Below are 25,126 nucleotides of genomic sequence, written 5' to 3' on the forward strand. Positions count from 1 at the left end.
CAAAACAGAGCTGGGGCGAAAGCGCACATGCCCATAGAGAGGGCTCTGCATGCCACCTCTGGCACATGCGCCATAGGTTCGCCACCACTGAGCTAGTATGTCAAATTTTATTTATTTATTTATTTATTAAATATATTTATATGCCGCCCAATCCCAAAGGACTCCGGGCGGCTTACAAAAAATATAAGAAAAAAAACATAACAATAAAAGAAAACAGTTTAAAAACAGCAACACCCTCATACATTCATTCTGATCGGGGATGGACCTCAACAGTGAGGTCAACAGCCCCAGGCCTACCGGAACAGCCAAGTTTTTACAGCTTTCCTGAAGGCCATGAGAGTGAGTATGATCCGGATCTCCGGGGGTAGCTGGTTCCAGAGAGTCAGAGCAGCCACAGAGAAGGCTCTCCTCCAAGGGTCCGCCAGCTGACACTGTTTGGCTGACAGCATCTAAAGGAGGCCCAATCTGTGGGATCTTACTGGCCACTGGGAGGTATGTGGCAGCAGGTGGTCTCGAAGGTACCCCTTTCAGGAGGGAGCAGGTCACCCTAAACAGGGCGGCTGGGCGAGATTCCGTGGACGCAATAAGAGCGGAAAAATGCATACATTTTGTCGCCCATATCGTTACTAGATAAGTCCTAATAAAGGTTCTTAATAGTGATCGATCAGACTCAGAGTTACTAACCCTCCAACGTCGCTCTAGGCATCTCTTTTGGCGCTTCATCTCCCAGAGTTCCTCGATAAACCAAGGTGCCCTCCTGGATCCACTGCTGTGGAGAGGCCTCAAAGGCGCAATCCGATCCAATGCTCCAGCCGCCGCAATGTTCCAGACAGCGACCAAAGACTCGGCCGGATTGCGGACAAGGGAGTTAGGTATCTCTCCAAGCTCTCTCTGAAATCCCTCCGGGTCCATCAGGCGCCTAGGGCAGAACCACTTAATCGGCTCCACCTCCCTGCAATGGGGGAGTAGCGTCCTGAAGTCAAGCCTCAGCAAGGAGTGATCTGATCATGACAAGGACAAAGTCTCTATTCCCCTTAAATCAAGATCATGTCTCCACTGCCCCGAGAGAAATACAAGGTCAAGCGTGTGTCCTGCTCTATGAGTCGGACCCTGAACTACCTGGGTCAAGTCCATGGTTGTCATGGAAGCCATGAACTCCTGTGCCCCATCTGAGTGTTCACCAAGAGTCAGCAGATTAAAGTCCCCCAGTACTATTAGTCTGGGGAACTGCACCGCCAACCTGGCTACTGCCTCTAGCAGCACAGGCAGGGCTGTCGTGACGCAGCTGGGAGGCAGGTACATCAACAGCAAGCCCAATTGAACCCTTAGGTCCAACTTCAAGAGGAGAGACTCATACCCCACAATCTCTGGGGCAGGGATCCTGCGAGGAACTAATGACCTTCGGACGATAACTGCTACTCCTCCACTCCTTTTCTGGTGTCGTGGTTGGTGGAGCACCTGAAACCCATCTGAACACATTTCTGAGAGGGGGACTCCTCCCTCTTGGCCCAGCCAGGTTTCGGTTATACATGCCAGGTCTGCCTCCTCATCTAATATTAAATCCCGGACAAGGGGGGCTTTGTTCATAACCGACCTGGCATTTAGCAACAACAACCTGAGACCAGGGCCCTGTACTCCTCTGCCACCAGGTCCTTGAGTTGCCCCTCCCAGTCATAACCAAAATGCTCCGACATCCCCCCATCCCCGTAGACCCCCCCTCCCCCATGGCCCCATTCTTCCGGGCAGGCCATGTATTCCATTCACACCAGGACGGGAGGTGAGTCTGGGCCCTCATCCACTTCTGCTTCTGCACTCAGTGGAGGGTACTCCAGGTCGCACTCCCGGTCCTACCATACTCACCAATCAAACACTCTCTTCAGACACATCCCACAATAATTATTAAAATACAACAAATTAAATTAAAAGTGGGCACATTTTCTCTCACATTCATATACTCATACACCAGCAAACCGGCTAAAAATGCCATTCCTAAATAGATAGCAATTAAAATAATTTAAGAACGGTAAAAAAATTGAATGTCCCGAAAGGGAAAGAGGGGGAGGAGGAGGGAGGGAGGAGGGAGCTGAACTGAGATGGAGGCAGATCTGCAACCTGGGTGCCTGGCCAGTCCCCCCATTCTTATCAGCCAAGCCTGGCACTTGGGAGAAACTAGTTTGAGAGGCAGTACTGAGGCTTCCGACGCTCCAAACAAAGAAGGAAGGGCGAGGTGCCTCAAGGGGGGCTTCAGAGGTTCCAACGGTCTTGTCCCCAAAAAGTCCCTTAACTGCAGCAGGGGAACCTCCAAGCAGGGGGCGTTATTGACCGCTTGGGGGAGAGCTGGGGTCAGTGTTTTTTGGGTCTCCAACTCCAGTACGGGGCTCTCCTCCACTGCCTCCCTCAGCCTGGCCCGAGACCGGGCCTTCGTCTGAACCCCGCGGGGAAGGCGCTCAGCGTGAGTCCGAGGTGGTTGGGGCAGCCGGTGGCAGTTGGAGCGGGCTGAGCTCCTCCTCCCCCGCGGGGGCCTGGAAGTGGTACAGGAAGCCCAGCCTCTGCACGGCGGCAGCGAGGACGATGTGGTGGGTGGGCTCGCTCTAGGACCTAACAGTGGCGGCGGTCCGCTGTTGACCGCAGTCCCGGCACTCCCTCTCTCTCTTGGTCCCTCACAAAGGCGGCTCGGCTTCCTAGCCAGGGACGACGACGATGAGTACAACCAGGAGGGAGGGTTAACCATGACAACGGCCCACTGGTTAGTTATTCTCATTCTCATTGTCAGAAAGTTTTCTCACTTGGCTTTTTCAGCCCTCACAAGGCCTCTGGTGGTAGAGCTCCAGGCAGCCATCTTCCAGCTCCCTCCTCCTCCGCAGTTGGCAGAAGTCTTCCTGCCCAAGCCGCTCCGTGATTGCAAATAAGGTAGTACTAAAGTAAATGTAGTGGTGGCTTAGCTTGGAAGTATAAAACATGTTCTCCTTTGTAGGAGCTAGCTTAGTTCAAACTTATGCTGACCTCACAAACAGACCATTTAAGTAAAACCACCTTGAAATTCAATTTCTTTTACACAAATATTCATTCTTATGAATGTAAAATGCATAAGTACTCTATCCTCAGACGAGGGTGGAGTAAGAGCAGAAAAATGGACAAGAAACAATGAAAGACAGATAGGGTCTCTGCCATTTAGCTGAACAATAAAACTGAAGCCCATCATAATTTACGTTGCAATAATAATAATAATAATAATAATAATAATAATAATAATAATAATAATAATAATAATAATAAGCCCCTGGGTGGGGCCCGACTAGTAACTAATGCCAAATCCGGCGAAACAACTGGCCGCTGTGATACAATTGTATAATAATAATAACAACAACAACAACAACAACAACAACTCCGTTGTTGCCAGTCCCAAGCCCGGATGAGAAAGGAGGAGGGTTGGGGTCAGGTTGGCAACCTGGCCCCATAAAAAAAAACCTGGCAACCCATACAATATGGTGAAAGAAATGAATAAAAAATTTATACTGCATCGGTCGTTGCGCGGGTTAACAAGGGCCACGGCGGATGTTGAGGTCCCTGGACATCCGTCTACAAGTGGGTTACAAGTGGACCAGCCAACAAAACGACAAAAATATAGTGCAGATGAAAACCGTGCCATAATGGCCTGTTACTACAACTCAGAGCCAGAAAAAAGAGGTTACTTAAAGCGATTGTATGAATTATGGAAGCAACAATATCCAGATTCAAATGTTAGTAAACAACGACTAGCAGATCAAAGGCGATTTATTATACGGAATAAAGTGTTTAGTGAAGTTGAACTTGAGGAAATTCAGGCAAATTGCAAAACCAAAAAAACAATATCACAAGCAGAAATAACTGATATTCAAGACACAACTAAAGACATTATAGTAGAACTCCCAGAAGAAGCTGTCGGGGAGGAAATAACACCACCACCACTAGAACCAGTTATCACTGAACCAACTGATGAACTAACTCAAAAACAAAAAGAATTGAAGGATAAGATCATGGAGCATTTTCTGCTTAAGGAGGAACGGCAACGTTTACCCTCACTACAAACTCTGCCTAAGAAAATTTTGGCCCCTATCATGAAAATGGTTAATGCAGTGTTTTCAACAATAGAATCGAGATCCATCTTGGAAACGAACCAGTTAATGTACAGTACAGCTGTAATAGTCACTAATGAACTAGGCATTAAAATCAAAGTACCTAGACACACAACAGAAAAAGCATCAAAGCCAAAGTGGAAAATCCGATTAGAACAAAAAGTCAAAAAATTAAGGGCAGATGCTAGTAACTTAAAGAACATGCATGAGCAACGGCTTAAAAACAACAAAATCATAGATCGGCTAATCAGAAGATATAGATTGGATACAAGAAACATCAATGAAGCTGTAGAGATTGTAAAACAGATAACAGCAACAGCTAGAAAAATTGAAAGATATGAGGCACGAATCATCCAATATAAACAAAATCAGCAATTTCGATCAGACCAACGGCATTTTTATCAAAGTCTTAATACGAATGGTGACACCAAAAGTGAAAAACCAGAAAAGCAGGCCACAGTTGAATTCTGGAAAGAATTGTGGGAAAATGCAAAGGACTACAATAAGGAAGCAAAGTGGATACATGACTTTGAGAAAAGCATTGGCAAACAAACAAATGCAAGTATTAGAAATAACAACTGAGATGGTCAAAAATCGAGTAAAAATGGTAAAGAATTGGACATCACCTGGAAAGGACCAATTACATGGTTTCTGGCTCAAATATCTGACCAGTTTACATGCAATATTGGCCAGGCAACTGAATAAAATTTTACAAAAGGGCCAAATTGATGAATGGTTGACAACTGGAAAAACATACTTGGTTCAGAAAGATGCAACTAAAGGAACAACACCTGAAAACTACAGACCAATAACATGCTTGCCAACAACCTTCAAATTACTCACAGGCATTATTGCAGATAACATGATGGATTATTTGAAAACAAACAACATCTTGCCAGTAGAGCAAAAAGGCAACAAAAGAAGGAGCAGGGGCACAAAAGATCAGCTCCTAATTGATAAAATGATATTAGAAATTTGTAAGAACAAAAAAACAAACTTGAATATGGTCTGGATTGATTACAAAAAGGCATTTGACTCACTGCCACATAGTTGGATCATAAAATGCTTAGAAACAACTGGCATTAGCAAAAATATTACATTCTTTACTGAAAAGGCGATGAAACAATGGAGAACTGAGTTGGCAGTAGGGAATGAGATCTACGGAATGGTTAATGTCAAGCAAGGAATTTTCCAGGGTGATTCACTTTCACCTCTTCTCTTCATCATCGCAGTGATCCCACTATCAGTAATCCTAAAAAAAATGAAATTAGGCTACCAAACAGCTAAAGAAGCTGAAAAAAATTCACATTTACTATATATGGATGATTTGAAACTATGGAAAGTCAGAAATAGAAATCCAATCATTGACAAACACAGTCCGAGTATTCAGCACCGATATTTCAATGCAGTTTGGCATGGAAAAATGCGCCACTGTATCCATAAAAAGGGGCAAAATCACTGCATGTGAGGGAATTGAAATGCCCAATGGCCAACTAATTAAATGCAACGAAAATGAAGCCTACAAATACTTAGGCATTCTGCAGTTGGATAACATCAGGCATGGAGAAGTAAAAACTATTGTCAGGCGAGAGTACACCAACAGAGTTAGGAAAATTTTGAAATCTAAATTGAATGGTGGAAATACAATCAAGGCCATAAATACCTGGGCAATACCAGTTATAAGATACACAGCTGGTATAGTTAACTGGACACAAGCTGCTTTGGACATTTTGGACCGAAAAACCAGGAAACTAATGACAATGCACTACAGTTTACATACATGTGGTGATACTGATAGACTATACCTGCCCCGAAAATCAGGTGGCAGAGGATTATTACAAGTGAAGCAAACAGTTGAAGAAGAAAAACATGCACTGGCTGATTATTTAAAAGAGAGTCAAGAACATCTATTAATCGAAGTAAAGAACAAAAATCTACTGAAGGCCCAACAGACGAAACAAGAATACAGAAAAGATGTGATAAAATCAAGAATGGAGAGTTGGCAGAACAAAGCATTTCATGGCCAATTTCTGGAAAAAATAAAAGATAGACAGTGAAAAAACTTGGTTATGGTTAACAGCAGATACATTAAAGAAAGAAACAGAGTCACTAATCCTGGCTGCGCAAGAACAAGCTATCCGCACAAATGCCAGTAAGGCCAAAATCGAAAAATCCTCTGATGATGCCAAATGCAGACTTTGCAAAGAAGCTGATGAAACTGTTGATCACATACTCAGCTGCTGTAAAAAAATCACGCAGACTGATTATAAATTGCGGCACAATTCAGTAGCACAAATGATCCATTGGAATTTGTGCAAAAATTATAATATTAAAACAGCAACAAACTGGTGGGAACATCAGCCTGAAAAAGTCACCGAAAATCAGATGATCAAGATCTTGTGGGATTTTCGCATACAAACGGACAGAATACTGGCTCATAATACACCAGACATCACACTGGTTGAGAAAAATAAGGTTACAATCTTAGACATCGCAATACCGGGTGATAGCAGGGTCGACGAGAAGGAATATGAAAAAATCACGAAATACCAGGACTTAAAAATCAAAATTCAACGATTATGGCACAAACCAGCAGTGGTAATTCCAGTGGTAATTGGCACACTGGGTGCTATTCCAAAAGCACTGGAATTACATTTAAAACAGTTAAAAATTGACAAAATCACCATCAGTCAAATGCAAAAAGCCGCACTGCTTGGATCTGCACGCATATTAAGAAAATACGTTACGACGTCCTAGGCCCCTGGGTGGGGCCCGACTAGTAACCAATGCCAAATCCGGCGAAACAACTGGCCGCTGTGATACAATTGTATAATAATAATAATACTGCTTTCATCATCTTTGTTATTATTGCTACAATCACAGTATTATCAGTGGTAGCAATTGAGAGGCTTCTGTGGTTGATCATAGAGGTCTTTCTTGAACATCTGGTAATATCTACAAGTCTAGAATGGCAGTTTTACTATTTGTTCTGAGTAACTTCTATGATCTTTCCTGCCAGCTGCCCTAATACTAGTAAGATCAGAGCAGTTGCATGTTTTAATGACTACATTGATGGAGACTGTGCAAGCATACAGAGTTGGAGATATCTGTTGTGGGTTGCAAAACAAACAAGTATTATTTTATTTTTTAAATGGTGGTTCTGCCTACTGAGGGTTTCATGATTTGGGATGATGACACTTAATATCACCTGAAAGAACAGAATCAGGATTTTATTAGAAAACAGATATATTTTATTTTCTGAAAAAATAATAATGAAAGACAGATAGGGTCTATTTAGCTGAACAACAAAACTGGACTGTGAACTCTACAAATGCTACATAAAAAGCCAACCTCTGTTTTATAGGATGCCTACTTTGTTACATTTATTTAAATTTCATAAAAGAGATCTCAGTGTACTAAATCCTACACGGTCACAGAATAAGACATACACGTTTAGTTATGTTAAAGAAGAAGCATTTTGCATTGTAGAAATTTTAAAAAGCAAACTTACATTTGCAATACAGATAGGTAGTTCTCATTTAGCAGTTGCCTTATTAGCTTAATATTTCCAAATATGATGTTAATAACTTTAGTAAAAAATCATTTTCTGATCAGGGCATGCACTTGTGTCCAATTTCTTCTACTGACAACAATGCACACCAGAACGAGAGTAATTTTGGCATCACTGCATGAGAGAACTTTAGCTAAATGAGACAGCAGCAACCAGTGATCTTTGCAGCATCTCTTCCTTTCAGTCACATGGTTTTCTTCGCAACCTTGCCACTAGAACCGATTGCGGGTGCTAAGGACTGCCTGTATTATAAATGCTTGTTTAATTATGTAGGTAATCACCTTAATGGAATACTTGAACTATTTTCTTTTTCTTTTCTGTATAGACTTCCTCTGAAAGAGAAGATTGTAATAATGATGAGCCTCCAAGAAAGATCATTCCCGAGAAGAATGCACTCAGGCAGGTATGAAATTGATTCAGACTCACACATACCAATCCACCTCTTTACTTGAAACAGCTAGAATTCTCTAACATATTTTGGAATGTGAAAAGCTATAACATAAAAATAGACATGATTTGTTACAACTTTTTAATTTGAGACATTATGCTAATTTTGAAGTGATTATATTCTTCAGAAGCTGACTTTTAGGAGCTAATCTCTGTCTGAATAAGCTATAATCTTTATAGAGCAGTCTGGGAGTTGTTCCCCGTGGATCTTAACCTGGTTGAGTAATGTCTATAAAGCAGTGCCTTGTGTATTGGACAGATAAAATTGTAGTCATTTTCTTTGCTGGTTTCACCTGTCAACTGTCTCCCATCTTATGTATAACTTAGCCATTTAGACTTCTGTAACCTATTTAACCTCTTAGGAAACAGCAAGATTATCTCATACAAAATTCAAGTGAAAAAGTAATCAGCATTCAATTATTCAATATATTGATTAAAGATACATCAGAGTAAAATGCCATATATTTCTGGTCCCATTTTGAATTCATTAAGAAAGAAAGAAAGGTAAGTGACCCCAATGCACTCAGGTTATCTATAGTTATGCTATATCCTTAACCTTCAATGACTGTGTTACATACATAGGAACATGGTGTTTGGTGAGGCTACATACCTACTACTGGCAAAGTACTATTGAGAAATTTCAGGACTGCATGAAAGTAAAATTATGATTTGATTACACTGTTTGGAATAGTACAGTTAATTTAATTTTACCTACAATCTTATGTCTTTGAGAGGCAGTGATCTAGGACAGGGGTCCCCAACTCCTGGGCCACGGACAGGTACCGGTCTGTGGCTTGTTAGAAACCGGGCCACGGAGCTGGAGGTGAGCAGCGGACAAGTGAGTGAGAATAAAACCATTCCCTCTGGTCTGTGGAAAAATTGCCTTCCACAAAACTGGTACCTGGTGCCAAAAAGGTTGGGGACTGCTGATGTAGGAGTAGTAAAGAAGTATGTTCTCTTAGAGAAAATAATTCTACTTTTATCCAGGCCATAGATGGAATGTATGTTGAGTTCTTTGCTCAGGAAAGAGTATAGAAAAGAGAGTTGCAATATAGAAAGGAGAGTGGTCTGTTTGTACTACAACTGTTAGTTAAATGAGGGACATACAGTACAATTGACATTAACAGCATATTTATGCTGTTGCTGTTGCAAATTTAATGGGACAGATTATATGGCAACCTGAGTGCATTAATCTGTTTGGAGAGTTAACATACAATTTTATCCTTTATAATTTAAAAATAATCACAGTATTCTTACTCCCAAATTAGAGATTTTACCGTTCAATTGTTGCTGCTAGAAGCTGAGAGCTCATAGATAATCTAACCCAAGTTAAACCAGCAATAACATGCTTTAAAAATATAGTCAATAACCCTGACTACCAAAGTTACTTGATATACTTTTCATATTAGCCCTGTAAAATATGTTTTTTTCTTTAGCTAGAGCTTTTTAAAATGTGGAGTCCTTGGTATTTTCTGAGTTTGTTTGTTGGCTTGCAGACATTGCATTACCCAACGAGGTAACATCAGTGCTCACGGAGCACCAAAGATTTCACAATTCAACTCTTAAGCTACATACAAAGCAAAAGCTCTTCAGGGAGATTACTTGATGAAAGGGTTGGTTAATTGATTAAAATAAATTTTTTTATCTTATATTGAAGAGTGATTAAATAACATGGAAAGCCCTTACTACTATCTGATTTACAATGATAGGCATTCATAATAAAGGAATTAGATTAGTCATAAGGATCCTAGAGAACATTAACTTTGCTCTGGCAAGAATTACCACTGTTCACCCTGCATTAACAATATTAAAAGTTGAAAGATAGTGAATGGGACTTCATTTTGACTGCTTTCATTTTCTCTAGGATGGAAGGAATAAAGGGGAGAGAAATAATTAGTTTAAAAGTAGAAAAAATACATGTAGGTCATTCTGTGGGGGGCAAGTTTAGGGATAAAATCTGTATATACACATGCATCATGTGATGTGTGTGTTTGTGTGTGTGTGTGTGAAGTTTTAGAAAACAATGACAAGGGGCCAAAGTTTTTGGCAACTATGTTTAGCTAACAAACAAATGCTTTCCTCTGCTAAGTTATAAATTAATTTTAATAGGCTGATCCAGATGGTCTGTTTCGAAAATGGATAGCTTGATCTGTTGAAAATTAAACTAAATTTATCTGTCTCATACTTCAATCTGAAGCTAGTGTGAAAAGAAGGCCCATTAAGTCCAGTGACTACAGATGGACCAGCAGGTCACACATGGGACTAATCTGATTCATTTTAAAAATAAATGTGTGAATTATTGAATGAAACTCCTGGTTTGAATCCCGTTTTATGCATGTGTGTCGCCTTTTTGAAAGAGACTCTCAAATGCTCCAGTGCCCTTTTTAACCTGAGTGTTTCTATTTTAAATTCAACGTTCTTGCCAAAAACATAATTAGTTTTCAGTACCCATCGTTTAGTGTTGGATCTGAATGGTAGATTGATTGAGTCAAGCATTTATTATTTTAAGCGCTCTACCTCTGTAAAGAATTGAGTCTTAGTAGCCTTAAAAGAGAGCTAGCCTTTAGAAGCCAATGAGGGGGGAATCTCTCCAGGGACCTTTGCGCCTTTTGGCTTTGGGGTGTGTTAAACAGAGCCATGAATGAAGATTTGTAAATTTATTGCAATACCATCTGGGTTTTCCCTTTCTTTTTGTAAGAACCATATTATTGTTGGATTGTAGCTGTCTATTGTGAAATCACTCCCCAAGAGTCTGCCCTCCCACTCTTAAGGAAAGTGATGAATAGCAAAGGTCAACAGAGCTAGGTCACAGGGCAGCTGTCCAGGGCTGCCCTGAACTTGATTACTCTCCTGCCTTTTTTAAAAGATTGGCTCAGCACAGGTTATTTAAGGAAGACTACTCCCCTTTGCTCAAATAGGGTATTAATGAAGTATCTTTTTCCTGTCAAAACTTGCTCTGCGGGTGGAGGGAGATTGGATAGTCTTTGCAGAGAGGAAATTATGTCAAAAGGTGCCATGTGGGGGAAGTGCTGATAGCAGTGTCATTGAAATGATATGCATGGCAGTTTTTGCATTGAAGTGCACAGCTTCCAGACAGAATAAAAGTGAAGCAGCTATCCCTGACTCTCTCTCAACTAAAAAGGTTCTCCTTCCTTCTACATCAGCGTTTCTCAATCTCAGCAATTTTTAGATGTATGGACTTCAGCTCCTTGAATTCCCCAGCTAGAATAGCTATACCTTTCCATCACTGTGTTCTGGTAAGCCATTTCTTCAGCAGTTTTGCATCATGTTTTCTGACTGCAATAATCAGAGGTTTTAGAGGACTTACAAGGATTCTGATATATTGAGAGGAAAGTGGAAAAACTGCTGAGCCCATGGGTGTCATACTTGCGGTGTCAAATTGCTGTCATGTGATGTTTCATAACGGGTTTTCCCCTTCACGGAGCTGAGGTGGGTGTGGCCCATGCCACCATTTTGACAACCCTGGCTGAGCCCAACCACAGGATGTTTACAATTTTGGGCAAATGTTATGAAGGAAAAACAGTTAAAAATAATAATAAATCTCATAGTTATCTAAAATTGAATGCATATTTTTCAGGGAGGGAAAATCAACATGATTGATTTAACCTGACCTTTAACATTGATAATGCCCAGCAAGATTATTAAAAATATTCATAAAGTAATGCATTTAGTTTTCCTGTCCTCCCTCTGTTAATAATCTCTCAAGATTTTTTCCTTAGTACTTCAAGAGTTAACTTTATAAATTAAACAGAAATTCAAGGCTGCTGCCAAAGATATTATCCTGAAACATAAAGCCCACTTGTATTGACTTTTTACTTTAATACTAATCATGTCTGTCAGATGTGCTGCTTTTCTGCCTTCCTCTCTCAGGGAGTAAATGTCTAGCATTGCCTATTCTTCTGACCTTTTGTTTCTCTGTCCACTTACAGCCTACTGAACGTGCATAGTGATAAATAAAGCTGTGAACAGGACTTTCAACTCTTTGAAAACAGCATGCTGCCATCCCCTTAGTTATATTTCTTTAAGTGTTTACGTGTATGCTGAATTCTTTTCTCTTGTGTGGCTGGAACCCTGGGGCTTCAGAGCCATGAGAGAGGCCAAGAAGCTAACAAAGTATCTGTCCGCTTGTTAGCTTGTTCCATTCTTTTTTTCTTTTTTCTTTTTAAAGACAAAGCAAAAATCACACACCACAAGATGAAACCCATCTGGCTTAAGGCATTACATTTTCCTCCTCCATGCACCTCTATAGATGAAGAGTTTCACCTGCAGTGAGGGCTTCCATTGATTAGGGAGGGTGCAGTAATTCAACTCTAGCCATCCACTTCACTGATACTTTGCTGTCTTTAAAGGTGCTGACCCATTGAGTTAAACTGTCAAGAGGAGGATAAAAAAGGAGCTCTGTCCCAGGAGGTAACAGCTGCCAGGTTTTCAACACCTTGTGCACTGCTGGAGAAATGTCACCTATTGTAAATGGGAAGAAAAATGACTGCCTAAGTTGCCATCTTCCCTTTTAATGACTAGGCTTTAAAATGAACAATTTAAATATTTGAAGATGAGCAAAACATAAGGCAGGCTAGCAACAGCAGAAAGGAAAGCCAGAAAAAGTGGGCTTTGCATATTTTTATGGCCAAGATCTGAGGCTGGGATGGAATAAACCGCCTATACATTAACAATACTGTTTGAATCTGGCAAATTCTGCCAATATTAGCTAATAAGTGTTTGAATCATAATTTAGCAGAATGTATTTTCTGCTCTCTTTGGAGGACAGTTTGTTTACAGGTTACTACCAGATGGCTAAATACCATGACATTTCTCTTTTGTTTGATCTTGTTATTTCAGATTTTGTTTTACAAACAATTTTTTCTCCTGGCTTTTGTCAATAGAGCTTTATTGGGTAATTTTCAGGGTTGGGGGTAGGTTAAATTGGGAACAGTTAATATCGCTGCCTTTTTTAAAATGTAGAGGGAGTCTTGATTTTTTTTTTCTTATTAGTTATTTTGTATGTAAGTAGAAGGCTCATCTAGTCAAGAAAACTTTTGTTACAGAAATTGTTTTTTAAAAATCATTTCTATGTATTGTGCCTATGTACCAAGACAATTCTTCCCTCTAGTGGTAAAATTAGGTTCTCTGGGTTCCACAGCAAGAAAGATCTAATTGCAGTATTTTAAACAGAGTTGTGGGAATATTTCTGAAAAGGGTTTTGATTTATCGAGTTTATATTGTGCCATGCCAAATGTTTCTGTCTTTCTTTTTTTATGCCTTTATCTTTAAGATAGTGTCAAGGGAGGTTGAATATTGATGGTAACCACAGAGATGATGGTGTTTTACTAGTTTCTCCAGCCAGTGGGTGGAAAGGTTTGTTTGAAGTTGATGATTTCAGTTGTTCTTTAATTGAGAATGGTGGTTGGAGTAGAGTAGGACAGCTGTGAATAAGTGTAGGGAACAAACTCCTTGCTTTCCAGGAATGACTAGATGGCCCCTCAAATAGGATGTCCATGATTAGCCTCTTACATTGAATCCCGCATTTTAAGCAGTGTAGCAAGCTTGGAGGAGTTGTGGCATCTGAAAGGTTGGCAGTTGGTGCATGCTAATTTCCAGCAGGAAAATTCATGTTACTTTTCACATTTCTGAACCGCATATCTCCCTCAAAAGGAATGATTTCAGTTTCAGCCACTGTGATGAGCATTCAAAGTAGCAGCTCTGGATTCTGGCAAAGATATGAGTGTTAAACCTAACCGAGCTCCAACTAAGTAACTCTTGAGTTATTTAAGCATATTCTTGCTTATTGCCTGGGAAGTGTTTGATCCTGAGATTGAAGAAATTGGCAAGATATTCAAAACTGCTGACACTGGACTGGGACGTATCACAGTCATCCATGCTTTAGTTATATTGTGAGTGGATTATTGAAATAAACTGTGCATTGTTTCTTGACCACTCAAACTACAACTGGTCCAAAATGCAGCGGTATAAACAATTATGCTCCAGACATGATAAAAGCTGACATATACATTCTTAATATAGATGAATTATGGGCATAACTTGATAGGTCCGTATAATCCCTCTGCGAACTACTCCATTCAATGTGTTGGTTTTCATCTACAATGTCCTTCATGGGATATAGCCTGTTTATCTGAGGGACCTCCCCCCCCTCTTTTGGCCTGTCCTCTATGATCTGACATATTGGCCTCACTTCATGCATCATCTCTTAAGCAGTGCCATCTGATGGAGACTAGGAAGTAAGGCTTTCCCATTGCACTACTCCGTCTGGAACAGCATATTCCTGGAGGTTAGAACAGTCCCAGCAAGTATTTAAGTACCTGGCTTTTCTCTCAGGTCCTGAGGCAATTTGAGCTATGTGCCTACCTGGATTAAGCTACATTGGGATTTTACATTGCGAATTTCTGTTACCCTTATTACGATTAATTTATTCAGAGCCAGAATTCCTGTAGAGATATATAGTCTTAGAAATTTGAATTATAAATATTCTGGACTATAGAAATAGATTTAAAACATAGATTTGGAAATACTAGTTGCATGTTGAAATATAATATAATAATACTGTGCTGCTCAACTTAAATTTCATTTTTAATTGCATGGTTTATAAATGTTTTCAAATTTATAAGCTTTATTTAATACTTTTAGAAGTATCTCTCTCTGCAAAGTGTTAAACACAATTAATGATAGCTGTCTAAGGCCTTTATACTTTAAATGGAAATAGTATTTGTGAATCTGTAGAAGTGATTTACCTATAGCCTCAAATCAGCTGAGTTCTTCAGTATCTAATATTTTTTTAACCATCTGGTAGTTCTATTCGCAAATATTTCTTAACAGTCATGTCTCTAGAAATAGCATGACAAGGTGAGCTGTTGTATTTTAGAATTTTTAATTACAATATTTCTCTGATAAATCATGTACTTATTAATTGGTAGGGAAAGCATTCTCATTGAACTTTAGGTTGCCACACCTGATAAAAATGGGGTTTTACTCACAGATGGTGATCTTTTGGATGAATTGCTTGGGAAATTACATTTTCTTTAGACCATACAATTGCAAAAGGTTTCAATTGGTTTAAATGGGAAGCTTGAAATATCTCAGAGATTCAAAGGCTATTCTCTCTAAGTATTAACCTTACTTCACGCTGGTAACGTAAGGACAGTTTTACACATCACTTAGCTTGTAATAACCTATGATTATATACAATAAATGTGACAGACTGATACATAGTGATATCAGCATTACATATACATTAAGAACTTTGTAATCACTTCTGATTCTCTAATCATCCCTATTTGCCACATTGATATCAATATACTATATATAATTAACTTATGAGGACTTTAAAATGCTTGTCAATCAAAAAGAATAAAATGAAAACAATGTATATTTTTAAAAATTGAAAAAAGATTCTTTTAGTGTAAAAAAAATTGCTGCACTGAAAATACTAGCCATTTTTACAATACCTGTAGAAACTCAGATTATGGTAAAACTTCATAATATTTTCTGGATTTTAGTCCAACCTTTTTGTTTACTGTTGAAGTTCATATCAAAATATTCCAAATTGATGCAGTTATTTAAACCGACCACCCATAACTTGTGATTCATATAAGTCTTCTATAACTCTACAATAATTTTGACAATTATTGTAGAGTTTATTCTCTTTTTCTTAGTATATGCCAACAGATACCGCAGTTTGGAAACAGATTAAGCTTTGTATCTCCTAGTCACCCTCATTGTATTCCTCCTGCTCTTGACATGATTTGAAGAGCTGTGTGTTTTCTTGATATTCTTTTCCATTAGTGTGTGTTTTGCTATAGGCTGCTTAACACTCATCTCAAACAGCCTTTGCAAGGTTAAAGGAATGTAGCTTGGTAACAAGTTTGTGTCATTTTAAATATATACCTCCTAGTAAATAAGAAGGAGTCTAACAATCAATCCCTTTTAGTGTGTTATATGTTTCACCTGACAACTAAACCCCTATTGATTAGCCATTACTTTGTTAGATAATCCTGTGTCACTGAAGCCACTGTAAAAATTAAACTCTTTAAAATGTTTTACCCTAGCAGCAGTGTGAAATTGAAAACTTGTTCAGAATTATAGCAAGCTTTCACCAAAAGAGTAGTTTTCAACAAACTGGTTTATACTTGCATTCTTTATATGCAATATAAAACTGTATTAAAGTACTCCAAGGCTATCTACCTCTGGCACAGAATCAGGCAAGTATTTCAGACACTGTTTCTCATGGCCCAGAAACTGGTTTCTCTTGGAGGAGGTGTTTGGACAATTCAGTTTCTGAGCCTGAAGAGTCAAAGTATTACATAGTAAATTATATAGTCCGCAGTGTAGTTTCCTACAGTATATCGAGATCTGAATCCATGCTGGAAAGGATCTTGATAATCTAGGATCCCTTGTAATTGGAGTTTTGTCATCTTCCCTAAAAGTTCCCTGAAAAGCAATATTAGAGACAGGGAGGAAGGCGTCTAAAACAGTGACACCAAAAACTGGCTTCTTTAAGAGAGGGAGTATTACTGCTTCCCTTAAATTGTCATTCACAATCTCCCAAACATAATACCACTACCTGAGATCCCCAAAGAAGCCAGGAGGGGCAGAGATCCAGTTCACAGGTAGCAGAGTTTGTGCTGCTGAGAATACATGCTAAAGGAAAAATGGAAAATCAAATAAAACCCCAAAATTCAAATATTATTTTAAAATGTGTGTTTGCATGCTTGCCTTTTAAGTCAGTGTTGACTCCTGGCAATTGTTTGGACAAATCCTTGTAATTTTCTTAGCATGGTTTCTTAGCAGTTTTTTCAGCCCAAGGTTGCTCAGCTGGCTTCTTGTCTAAGACAAGATTAGAATTCACACTCCCCCTAATGTCCAACCTGATGTGTTAACCAGTACACCAAACTGGCTCTTTAAAATATAGAAGATAAAAATATCTTGGTAAAATAAAATTAAAACGATAGTCCATATTGACTCTCAAATATCAATCCAAAATTGAATATTCGTTGTTTGTGCCCATCATCAAAGAAACTATTTTTACTATTAGTGGGCACACAGAAAACATTGGTCTAATACAAGGGTAGACTATTTATTTTCTTGTTTGAAATACAAGTTCTTGTTCCTCATTAACACACTATTCTGTGTTTTGTGAAGAAATCCAAAGCAGTGTCAGAAAAGGTGATTTTTTTCCCTCTATTTTGTTTTTCCTTACATACATGATTATTGATTTTATTTCTCTGTAACTAACTGGCTTAGATTTTTTAAATGAAAAGATGTGTTCAAAGTAAGTAAATAATAGGGGAAAAGTTGTAAAAAGCATCTAAATGAAAATGGAGAATGTCTTCTTCCATCTTTGTTTTCAGTGAACATTGAGGATACACGTGGTTTGGTTAATGGAAAGTATTTGTGCCTCAAACAAACAAAAATTAGGTCTGGGTCTTTCTTTAAACCATTCCTTAAAGAAAATTTGGGGAAGATCTGGAGAATTTGGGGCTATAAAATTTATCAATATAACCCATTGATGAAATAGTTGTTCAAACAAATACAGCCTCATTCCAAAAAGATTGGAATCTTGCCTTTTAATTATCTTTAAAAATTCTGTTTTTTTAAAGCCAAGATAAGAGCAGACTAAAGAACCTTATTTTAATATTAGATACCTTTTGCTTCATCAATAAACTATTCAGTTTATATTATTTATTTATTTATTACCCCCCCCTTTGTTTTTATAAAGAATTGAAGTTAGTGAACATGTCCAGCACACCTTCCTTTTCCTATTTGTGACCATATAATTTGCATGACCACATTTTGTGTTCTGTGTTCAGACTCACTGTCCATAATCTTAGACCTCAGTCATTAGAACACCAGTCCTGTATTATGTGTAGTGCAATGTCCTTGTTAAATATATGAAAATAATACAGGTGGTCTTTATTTAAGAACCATTTGTTCATTCAAAGTTATGACAGTGTTGAACAAGGGGGATTTAGTGCCAGTTGCAATTGCAGCCATTGCAGCTCCTGACCATAATTCCGGTGTTTGGCAACTGGCTCACAATTATGACATTGCAGTCTCCTACAGTAATGTTCTCACCATTTGCAAACTTGACTGCCGGCTTCTGATAAACTAAGTCAATGGGAAATTAGCAGAAAATCACAAACGTGACTGTGGGATATTATGACTAGTATTAGTATTAGTATTTAATAAATTTATAGGCTGCCCAATCCCGAAGGACTCCGGGCGGCTTACAGAAAGTAAATAACTGCGCAGGATTCACCTAAAAGTGACAACTGGGACTGCCAAATCAGCTATTATAAATTGCCATGATCACATGACATCACTTTACAGACATGCTGTTTAGCCACAGAGTTTTTATGTTTCAATTACCATTGGTAATTGAGGACTACTGTACGTAAGCTGAAGTATATTTTGGCATCAGATAAGTTTAAGAGAAGAGCCGTAGTTGTGCCATGATTAGAATGCAGTATTGCAGGTTCATTCTGCCTACAGCCAGGAGTTCGATCCTGACCTGCTCAGTTCAAATCAATCTTCCACCCTTCCAAGATTGATAAAAGGACCCAGATTGTTGGGAGCAATATACTGTGCTGACATTGTAAGCGACACGGACAGTGCTGCAAAACACTACAGAGCGGTATATAAATGCTATTGCAATTGCTGTTAAGGTAAAATTGCAATGCTTTTGCAATAGATTCTGTCTACTGAATGCACACCTTTTAGGAATCCCCAGATCTGCAGGATCTTAATGGACTTTTGATAGAAAGGATACATGGGAGGGGGGGGAGGGAGGAGCATACTATATGTAAATGTTCCTTTACATACCGTTACATATGTATTTTCAATTTATTATTGTTTCAAGTAAATGCAGGATTTTGATGATCACAAAATTAGCATTTATTTGTCTTATATCCTGACTTTCTTCAGGAAGTCAAGATAATATACAAAGGAGAGATTCCTCCAATTTTTTCCCAGCGGCTAAGAAACCATGGCCCAATATCATCACTGATCTTTCATACTTGAGGATTGATATGAACTTTGTTTAACACCTTAAACACTATTTCAGTTAAATTCTTTAATCACTAAATCACAGTATTTCAGAGGTATTTTGTGCTTTTCTTCTGAGTTTTTAACTCAAAACAAATTTGTAAGGCCCTTTTAGGAATACAGATCTTTTTTAAAAGAAATGCATGCTTACTATGTTGTATCTCTATCACTTTTTCCTATCTTCACAGGCCTATAACAACTGTACCAGACTTTGCTTCAACCAAGACACAGTATGCCTAGGTACTACAATGAAGACTGAAAGCTGTGTGGTCAAAGTAAGTAAAACTTTGACTGTGGGATTTGGCGTCCTACCTATAATCCCTTGGCTTTTCAGAAATAGATTAAAAGCCAAAATGTATTTAAAATATTTTGTAGCCTAATTTAACAAAATATATCAAAGTAAGTAAAACTTTGACTGTGGGATTTGGCGTCCTACCTATAATCCCTTTCCTTTTCAGAAATAGATTAAAAGCCAAAATGTATTTAAAATATTTTGTAGTCTAATTTAACAAAATATATCCTAGATGTTCTACTTGAAACATTTTAGCATTGGCCATATTTTTATATGTTGGGTTGATTTATTTTTCTCTTACCCTCTTGTAAAAAAAGTACCCATGTTTGATTTAAACAGGTAACTCAAGAATCTAAATGCCTCTATCATCCTCTATTTTCTAAAACAAAGTTTATATAGAAGTCTAAATGGTGAGCATGTGATACTCTCATACCCCCTCTGCTGGCCACCATTATATAATAAAAACTCGGATTTACTTGTATTTCCTCCCCTTTGGAGACTCCTGTTAACAAGATAGAGGTGAAGTCAGAAGAACTTAAAATTGCCATATAATGGTAAATGGGTAATGTGTCTTTTTATATTTCCACTTCAGAAGAACAATTTTTAGACAAAATATGTACCTTGTCTTAGCTTTCCCTTAGCTTTTCTTAGCTTTCCAACCAAATATGATTGTTGTAAAATAAGAAATAGATCTGAGAAATTGTGAATGACTGGAATGTGGGTGCACTTTCCCTTTACTTAACTTTCATGTTTTCATTAGAAGAAAGTTCAGAGTAGCCCTGCAAGATTCAGTGCATACAGCTTTATGGATGCTCCCCACCCTTTCCAAACACAAGGTAATTTTTGATAGGAAAATAAGCACCTTATTACCATATTTTTTGCACTATAAGACACTCCAGAACCATTAAAAAAAACCAGCTTTTGGGGAAGAAAACAAGAAAAAAAAATCTGCCTCTCCCTCCCAGCAATTTGCCTCCTTACAGCAAACAGCCTGGTCAACTTCAGCACAGCCTGATTTAGCACAAGCAGCTGATTGGCAGTTGGATCAACCTCCCGGAATATCGCTGATCAGCTGTTCCAGGTTGCAGGGATTGCCGTCGCCCATTGCCATCACCTATCATTGCCGCCCATTGCTACCTCTGCATCCCCCTTTTTGGCATCCGCGTGCCCCATTTTCGGCCCCCGTGCACACTGTTTTCGGCCTCCACATATTCTATTTTTGTTCTGTTTTGGCCCCAGGGATTGCCAGCGCCACCAATTGCCGCCACCGCCGATCAATGGTGATGGCAATAGGCGGCAGCGGCAATCCCCCCTGCCTGGAACAGGCCAAAAACAGGAAGCATGAAGGCCAAAAACAGGGCTCAGAGTGGCTGAAAATGGTCAAAGGGTGCGGGCTGGTAGGTGAGCAGGGCTTCGGCAACATTTGCTATATAAGACACACAGACATTTCCAACCACTTTTTGGATGGGGAAAAAGTACGTCTTACAGTGTGAAAAATACAGTAAGTAGAATTTATTTTTGTAATGTACATCTTCCACAATGAGCATGTTAAATCTGTATAAACTTCATAGCTAAGATCTCTTAAGCATAACTAAAAAAGGTAGTCCTTGTTACAAGCAGCCTCATTTGAAATACAAGTAAATCCGAGTTTCACTTATCTACAGTTGGTAATTACATGATCTGGCTCAGATAGAAATGATTCCATCTTCTACAAATGGGGATTCTTTCTTGTAATTACCACAGTATTACACTCTGCTTGAAAATTCCCTCTAAAATTTGGTTTGAGTTTCACCCTGGATATGTGAAAGCTGGGCAATATGCAATTCGTTCAGCAATAGGCTTTTCTGTTCAAAGCTCATTGGTTTGACTAGAACTTACAAGTAGCTGATAGAGAGACATGAGGCAAATACGATAATTATTTTTTGTAGCACCTATGAAGGTGTGCTTATATAAATTAGACCTCTGTTTATTCTGCCTAGAATCTTTGGGACCATCCATAAGAAAAAAGCCAATGATAACAAAAAATAACAAATAAGCCCTGGTGTCAAATTAAAGATATATTCTTTTCTAGCACTGTATCACTAAAGTTTTTATAGTTGACTGTGTGTATGAATTTATTGGTTTTACTAGATTTTACAAGGAAATAGGTGTGTGTAACATGTCTCAAAATGTTTTTGTTTTTAAACCAGTTGTGTTTATCATATATCTTTTGAATACTAAATAAACAAATTTGCATAGTTTAGGAGATATGAATATTCACATAGGCAGGGTCTTTGTATTATCCTGCTAAAATGGAAACGTAAAGCGTTTCCTCACTTTGTCCAGAAGAAGCTATTTCCATGAACATTATCTTGTCCTTCTATGGACAGTCATACAACTAGGTTACCACATTGTAAAAACATCCCACTTACTATTCACTAAGGATATGTTCTCACAGTGAAGCCACAGGCCCCATTGCTAGCCAATTGCTGAGACAGGCTGAAGTTGATAGAGTTGTTTCTACAAGAATCAAGAATTATTCATTCTGTATTAACAGAAGACTTCTCCTGCAGACATTGTAGGTTGCATGGAGGAAGAATCTTTAAAGGTCAGTGGTAGTCCAATTGGTCTGCTGCAGGATTACACCCTTTTATCTTGCTGCTGGAGATTTAAAGCTTATTTTGCTAACTGCCAAAAGAACTAGACCAGGGTGTCAAATTCAATTTCATTGAGGGCCACATCAGGATTGTGTTTGACTTTGGGGATGGTGGGGGTGGTAGCCAGTGGGCGTGGCTAGCTTGATGTCACTCATGTCAGGGGCACCTCCTCCTCCTCTTCCTTATGCTGCTATGAGAAGATTAACCTTATGGAAGATCCAAAAGGTTAGGTCTGCTTTGACAGATATAGAGGTGGCTATGCTTCTGCTGCAATAACAATTGCAGTAACAATTGCAGTAACAATTATTTTTTTGAAAACTCAAAATGGGGAAACCAACTACTTCTAGCTTTGTGTGTCATAGTTTTAAGAAGTCTGTGAGGAAAAGAAAAGTTCAGCAACCAAATTGGATGGAGGATTTGAAGGGAGGGATCTTCCTGGACATTTTGATGTGCTTCATTTCATTTCATTTTCATTTTTTTTCATTTTATTGACATTTATAGGCCGCCCTTTTCCCTAAGGGGACTCAGGGCGGCTTACATTTCATAGGAGGGGAGTGTAAGACAGGACACAAAAGAAATGTGAATAAAGGAAAATAACCAATAAAACACAACATTCATTCGGCATTCAGGCGGGGCGAGATTAGGATCTTATCCCCAGGCCTGACGGGATAGCCAGATCTTGAGGGCTGTGCGGAAGGTCTGGACGGTGGTGAGGGTGCGAATCTCCACGGGGAGATCGTTCCAAAGCGTCGGAGCTGCAACCGAGAAGGCTCTCCTCCGCGTAGTCGCCAGTCGGCACTGACTGGCGGATGGAATTCGGAGGAGGCCTACTCTATGCGATCTGATGGGACGAAGGGAGGTAATTGGCAGAAGGCGGTCTCTCAAATAGTCAGATCCATTACCATGAAGTACTACCACTACTGCTTCAGCAGTATTGCTTTCCCAATATAGTTTGTAATAACTTTGGAGCCCTTGTTCTCCCTGAGTTAGGACATTTCATTACCTAACTAGGTAACATCGTCAGTGCTAGCAACTATATAATTAGTGCCCTGTTTTTTTGCAGCAGTTTATATGCTAGTGTTGGTGGCGATATGGTTTCCTTTTTGGTAGCTCCGTGATTAGGTTATTGGTTTTTGCTTGATTGTTTGTCTGGTGTTAATTCCTGTTTCTCTGAATGTTAGTTGTTAGAGAAGATGCATTCTGGTCTTTTTGTTTTTCTTAGCTTTTTAAATTGTCTCTTGGCATGTGAATGTGATTTATCTCTATGTGTCTATTGATGGTTGATTTGTCTAATGCAAACTTCCAGGAATTCCCTAGCATTTTTCGATGTAGCTTAGCCCTAGGATGTTCAATGTTCTATTTGAAACTGTGGTTGAGTCCATCTATATATTGTGAGATTAAAGTGTTTTCATTGTGTTTTTTGACTGCTAGTTGATGTTCATGGATGCAGTCTCTTAGTGTTCTGCCTATCTGTCCTATAAAGTGGCAGTCCTTATCCTGTATGTTGCATATAATAATCACCTTTTGTTATCTTGTTAGTGTTTGTATAGAACAAAATAGGATGGCAACCTATTAGAGGATTCATGTGGCAGAGCTTGAAAGCAGAATATTTACTAAAGTTTTTGTCAAAGGAATATCACTATTAGATTATTTGAACTCCCCATAAAAAGAAAATAGTTAACCACCCAGGATTCTATTTCATTTTGCCATTATTAAGCAGTGAATATGACAAGTGGAATTCTGAATCTTCACCATGACACATTTGGGATAGTGGCTGCTCATACCATTTGAATGTCACTACTGGGGGAGAGGAAAGGACTTCCAGACATCCACCAGTCACTGCCTTGAACCTGTTCTGTATTTGAAGGGAGCATCTTTATTATTCTCAATATTCAGAGGTGATGAAATATAGGTTTTGGGGCAGTCATGTTTCTATTTATACCTGCATTACCTAGAAAGCAAATTACCATGGCAGTGTGGTTGCACCCTTTGGCATAGAAATTCAAAACTGCCCAAAAAATGCATGGCGTTAACTGTATTGCCATTGTGATACAGAGAGTCCTCAGTTAATGACAACAATTGGAGCTGGAATTTCTATTGCTAAACAATGCAGTTGTAAAACACAACATCATATGATTGCATCCCACTGCAGTTGTTAAGAAAGAATTGTGGATCCTGAAGCAAAGGCCTCCTCACAACTTTGAGCACCAGTCTTAAGTACCAGTCATTTAGCACCATTGTAACTTCAAATGGTCACTGAACAAGTCATTAACCAAGGACTACCTGTATGAATCTTATAATGCTATATAAGGAAGAACTAAATGGCTCTGTGCCTTGTAAGAGCCCAGAAACAAAATACCATAATTTGTGAAAGCTATGTCAACTTCAGATTGATTTTAAGCTAATTTCTTATATTTGATGTGTACCTACAAATTGCTTTAAAAAATTCCAGCATATTAGGAACATAGATCACCATCAGCTATAGAATGGTACAATCAATGTGCCCAGGTATATAAACAAGTATTCTAATAAGGTTTGTATAACTGTTGTCTCATTTTTAGCAGTTCAGTCACAGATAGATGGACACTTTTAAGATTGGCCCAATAAATTTAGTGAGAAATCTTCACAACTTTTACTTGAGCTCAAGGACAATTAAGGTATTGCTTTAATGAGGCTTATTGAAAGTCAGCCAAGCTAGCAGCTGTTCTCTTATTTTGTAAGCTGCACTTTCTAAGTATATGTTATATGGGTATTTTGGGCAATAGAGAAGACTTTGCAGTATAAGAGTGCTAAAAGTACTTATTAATATCTTGTCCCCTCCCATTTGGAGGTGCAGAATATTAAAAAAGGATGTCTATGGAGATTCTCAGTCATCCAGGTCATGGTTGTCCCAAATGTGCTTTTTTCAAGAGGCAACTGGACTTTCAGAAAAATCCAGTTGCCTCTTGAAAAAGCACTTTTGGGAGATTCAAAAAGGATGGAAAGTTCC

At 38.8% G+C, this 25,126-nt stretch overlaps 1 protein-coding gene across 6 annotated transcripts in view; it reads left to right on the forward strand.

The window, feature by feature from the left end:
* Nucleotides 1–25,126, forward strand: part of BTRC (beta-transducin repeat containing E3 ubiquitin protein ligase) — a 195,848-nt gene that overhangs the window by 95,074 nt on the left and 75,648 nt on the right. For all 6 annotated transcript variants that reach the window (XM_032225194.1, XM_032225199.1, XM_032225196.1 and 3 more), the window contains 2 exons: nucleotides 8,012–8,089; nucleotides 19,398–19,484. In XM_032225194.1, the coding sequence (XP_032081085.1) occupies nucleotides 8,012–8,089; nucleotides 19,398–19,484 (165 nt within the window). The remainder of the gene's footprint in view (nucleotides 1–8,011; nucleotides 8,090–19,397; nucleotides 19,485–25,126) is intronic.

This window comes from Thamnophis elegans, chromosome 10 (assembly GCF_009769535.1).
Source record: "Thamnophis elegans isolate rThaEle1 chromosome 10, rThaEle1.pri, whole genome shotgun sequence".
Lineage (NCBI taxonomy): Eukaryota > Metazoa > Chordata > Lepidosauria > Squamata > Colubridae > Thamnophis > Thamnophis elegans.